Source organism: Cebidichthys violaceus, unplaced genomic scaffold (assembly GCF_023349555.1).
Source record: "Cebidichthys violaceus isolate CVI_PGR_0920_01 unplaced genomic scaffold, fCebVio1.0.p SCAF_4, whole genome shotgun sequence".
In the NCBI taxonomy this organism is placed as follows: Eukaryota; Metazoa; Chordata; class Actinopteri; order Perciformes; family Stichaeidae; genus Cebidichthys; species Cebidichthys violaceus.
In genome coordinates this window covers 263,736-267,500 of record NW_027176594.1, presented here as the reverse complement: position 1 = coordinate 267,500, position 3,765 = coordinate 263,736, and the positions used below count along the sequence as shown (strand labels likewise).

The 3,765-nt window shown below is 42.1% G+C and overlaps 1 protein-coding gene across 1 annotated transcript in view; it reads right to left on the bottom strand.

The window, feature by feature from the left end:
• Window positions 1–3,752, bottom strand: part of npepps (aminopeptidase puromycin sensitive) — a 19,004-nt gene extending 15,252 nt beyond the window's left edge. The window contains exons 1-2 of the mRNA XM_068727516.1: window positions 3,408–3,752; window positions 124–208 (exon numbers count right to left, since the gene is read on the bottom strand). Of these exons, the coding sequence (XP_068583617.1) occupies window positions 124–208; window positions 3,408–3,530 (208 nt within the window). The 5' untranslated portion in view covers window positions 3,531–3,752. The remainder of the gene's footprint in view (window positions 1–123; window positions 209–3,407) is intronic.
• Between the last annotated feature and the right edge of the window lie 13 nt (window positions 3,753–3,765).

Sequence of the window (3,765 nt, the reverse complement as noted above, 5' to 3'; positions counted from 1 at the left end):
AGGAAGAAAAAGACACGAGACCATGAGCATGAGTTCAGGAAGTTAAAAATCAGGTGTAAAATACCTACAAACTACATTTCAATAAAGAACAAAAGAGCGTAAAAAGCGGAGTCTGACCCTCACCTTCTCCTCCCTGCGGTACGAAGGACGCCGTGATGATGTCGATGTCAGCACAGTTCATCACAATCTGATTTGTGGCTTGTGTAACCTGTAAATATTGATATAAAACAGCATAATTTATCCTCCGTAATCTCCGCAGTGCCATAACTTCAAATCCCCAACATGTCTGAGAAAGGTGAAGCTTGAATGAAGCGTAAAGCTCCAATAAAAACCACCACCGGAGCATTTAAAGCATCTGTGACGGTACGTGCAGACGGAACGTCGGATAGCTGAGACGGGAATGAATGTAAAACACAGGAGGTTGAACGGCAAACTGGGCACAGATAAAGAACCAGTTGGGGTGTGAGAAAAGAAATGAAGTGATGAAAACAAAAGACAGGAAGACAGGAAGACAGCCTCGCGATGTGGAGAACCGTGGATGTGACTGAACAATTTATTGAGGGCGAAACACACTTTGAAGCCACGCGGTTTTCAGAAAGGGGTTGTTAAATAGCGACAGTCACGGGTTGCGCCGCTGCCGGCTGGACGGCGCTGCCGTTTGATATGCTTGCGAAGGCGACAGCAGCAGCAGAGAGGCCGTGATTACGAAACACGCCAGGCAAAATGGCAAAGCGCCACGTTGCTTTTGGTTTTCTTCCGGCCCATTGTGTTTCACCCAGGCTTTGTACAAACCACAGGGAAAGAAAAAAAAAAAGGGTGTTACTAAACCAGAACCGGTGAAGAATGTTCACCTCTTAGCACAGGAGTGAAGTAAACGCTCAGGGAGGACTCAACTCTAAGAGCTGCTGAAATAAGGATTTGCATTTCCTCCATGACGTGATGTTTGAATACATTCAAATCTTGACTGGATGTTCCATCAGTGGGGCTGGTGGAAATCCGTCTCAATATGTCCCGCTTTAATAGAGAGCGCATGCTAAAGAGTAATAAGCACATGATGTCCCATCTGCATTCCTTGTGCTAGGTGTCCTTTCTGTCCTGGTGCCAAGAAGACACCAAACAAAAGAAGACAAACTTCTCAAAAACATACAGTGCCAACTTTCAATGGCTTAGTGCTGCAACAATAAATTGATTGACAGAAAGATAATCATCAACCTCTTTGATAAGTAATCGTAAAAGTGCTTCTTTGAGGAAACATGTCAGATGTGAGGATCCAGCCGACTTGTCTTTGTTTTGTGACTTTTGTAAACTTGATTTCTATGAGTTTTCGACTGCGGGTCATGCAACACGTTACTGTCTGACTCATGCTCCTTGGAGTTAGTGTTATCTTATCATTGTTAAATTTACTACTCATAACATGATCTGCTCTTGATAGAGAAGCAGTTTATATCCCAGTAGTGAAGGGTGTCGTATACACAAATAAAAAGCCTAATAGCAGCGATGCACATTCAGAACGCAATATGCGTGTTGAGTGAGTGTTTACCACGACACAGCTGACAGGTGTACTTACACACTAGAGGCACAAAAATTCACCTCAGAAATTACGTTGGCAATAAGCTGCAGCGTTAGTTTTATGCGTTAGTTACATAGTAGCTACAGCGACTGTTGAGATAAGCCTCAGGGAACCAAACTGATTCACCAGCCTATCACCTTAAGTCAACTGAAAGCTAACCGGCATTAGAGAACGCAGCGAGCATTCCTCACATTTCGCAGACCGACTGTTTAAAGAGTACAGGTTAACGTTAACTAGAGCTGCTCTGAAGACTCTCCATCGCGCAGAAATTCACCGACATGTCGTTTTTCCACCGTCGGGACAGCTTAGTGCGTTTACTAGAGTGCTGTACTTAAGTACTAATTTGGAGTACTTGTACTTTACCTGAGTATTTTCAATTTGGAGCAACCTTTAACTTCTACTCTTAACACATCTCAGAGAAAAAGATATGACTTTTTACTCCATTAGAATTATCTGACAGGTTTAGTTACTTTTCAGATTACAATGTTTCATATCCTTCCAGTTCAGTAAAAGCATTTTTTTTTATTTAAAAACAACAACATGTGTCTCCAGATATGTTGATTTTAAATGTTAAACTGAAAGATGAAGTGTTCCTTTGTGTGCTGACAAAATCCCCCCACTTATTATGCTAAATAATCTATTTTTACATCAGATTATAAATGCACAAGGCTGTTTTTTGAGATCATGAAAGGTTGACCAATACTTGACATTACAAACATGTTATTGTAGAATGATGCATTACTGCATATTAAACTACCCAACAGGATATGAAAGAGTTTAAATCAGCAACAACCTCAAACATCTAGACGTAAAACTGTAACACACATTACTGCAGCAGTAATATGAATTAAAAAACATCATATATATGTAATAGTATAACACTGACTGGGGACGTTTTACTGCTAAATGAATACTTTCACTTTCCTAATTTACTAATACTTGTGTATTTTTGGTTACGCAAGTTTAAGTGAAATATTCTCATAGTGCGGCATTAAAATAGTACTTTTACTTCAGTAAAGTATCTGAATACTTCTTCTACCACTGTAAGTGAGGCAACATGTTGCCATGATTTAGCATAAACATTAGTGAGCTTATAGCTTAGCAGCTAGTTGGCTAGTTGACAACCTCAGTGACCTTAAAACTGATTAATTGATCGTGATTTATAGCAATGCATTGGTTGTACTAAAGGGGTTAAAGTTGCTGGCATACAACAAACAAAAGCTCTTGAAACACATTAACGTTAAGCGCCTGTTAGCAAGCTAATGTCCACGGTACTAATGGCTAAAGCTAACATGAGAGTGCAAGTCTGCTGCTGTCTACGGGACTGTTGTGCTAGCTAGCTGGCTAGCTTCAATTAGCTTTTTGGCTAGTCACAGACATAGCCATACATTGTAATTATGTTTTCCATTCGTTGGTCTCCATCAGCCAGCTTGGTGAAACGGTTGACTAAGTTACCAATAGCTAGCTAACCATTAACGTTAGCTAAACGCGCCAACACAGGTCAGCTAGGTTGCTACTGTTGTGCTAGCTAGCTAGCAAATAGCTTCTGGCTAGTCACAGACATATCCATACAAATTTATTTTCCTTCAACCAGTGCGAGACCCCCCGTCGTGAAACGGTTGGCTAGATTACCAACCGTCAGCTAACCGTTAACGTTAACGCCAACACAGGTCAGCTAGGTTGCTACTTGATGAGCTAGTGGTTTAAATTAGCTAGCTACTGGTAACGTTAGCTGTGGTCAGATTACATAACAAGATCCCTCCGCCATGCACAGACTAGACAAATAATCCATCCAAGTATGACGCTACAAACGCTCAGGTTTCAACGTGACCGTTACCTCCACGAGAGCCTCCAGCTTGCCTTCGAAGGTGAAGTCGATGAGGTCGGGCTTCAGACACAAGCCGTAGTTGACGGGGTAAACGTCAGTTGGTAACCGAACGAAGGGCCTCCTTTCGGGCATGGTTCCTGTCTTTTTTGGGCCAGTTGCGCTAATAACGAAGACGGTTGTTGTGTGTTATAACTCCAGTTACCGCTCTGAGTTTTATTAAAGCAAAAACGGGCCTCGACAGTGATGATGGTGGACAGCAGGTAGTGAGTCTGTTTTACGAATGACAGCGGAACCCTGCGGCCCAGGAGCAGCGACATCAACTGGAACCCTCTCAGCACTTCTCTCCCCGTAGACTTCTTCTTCTTCT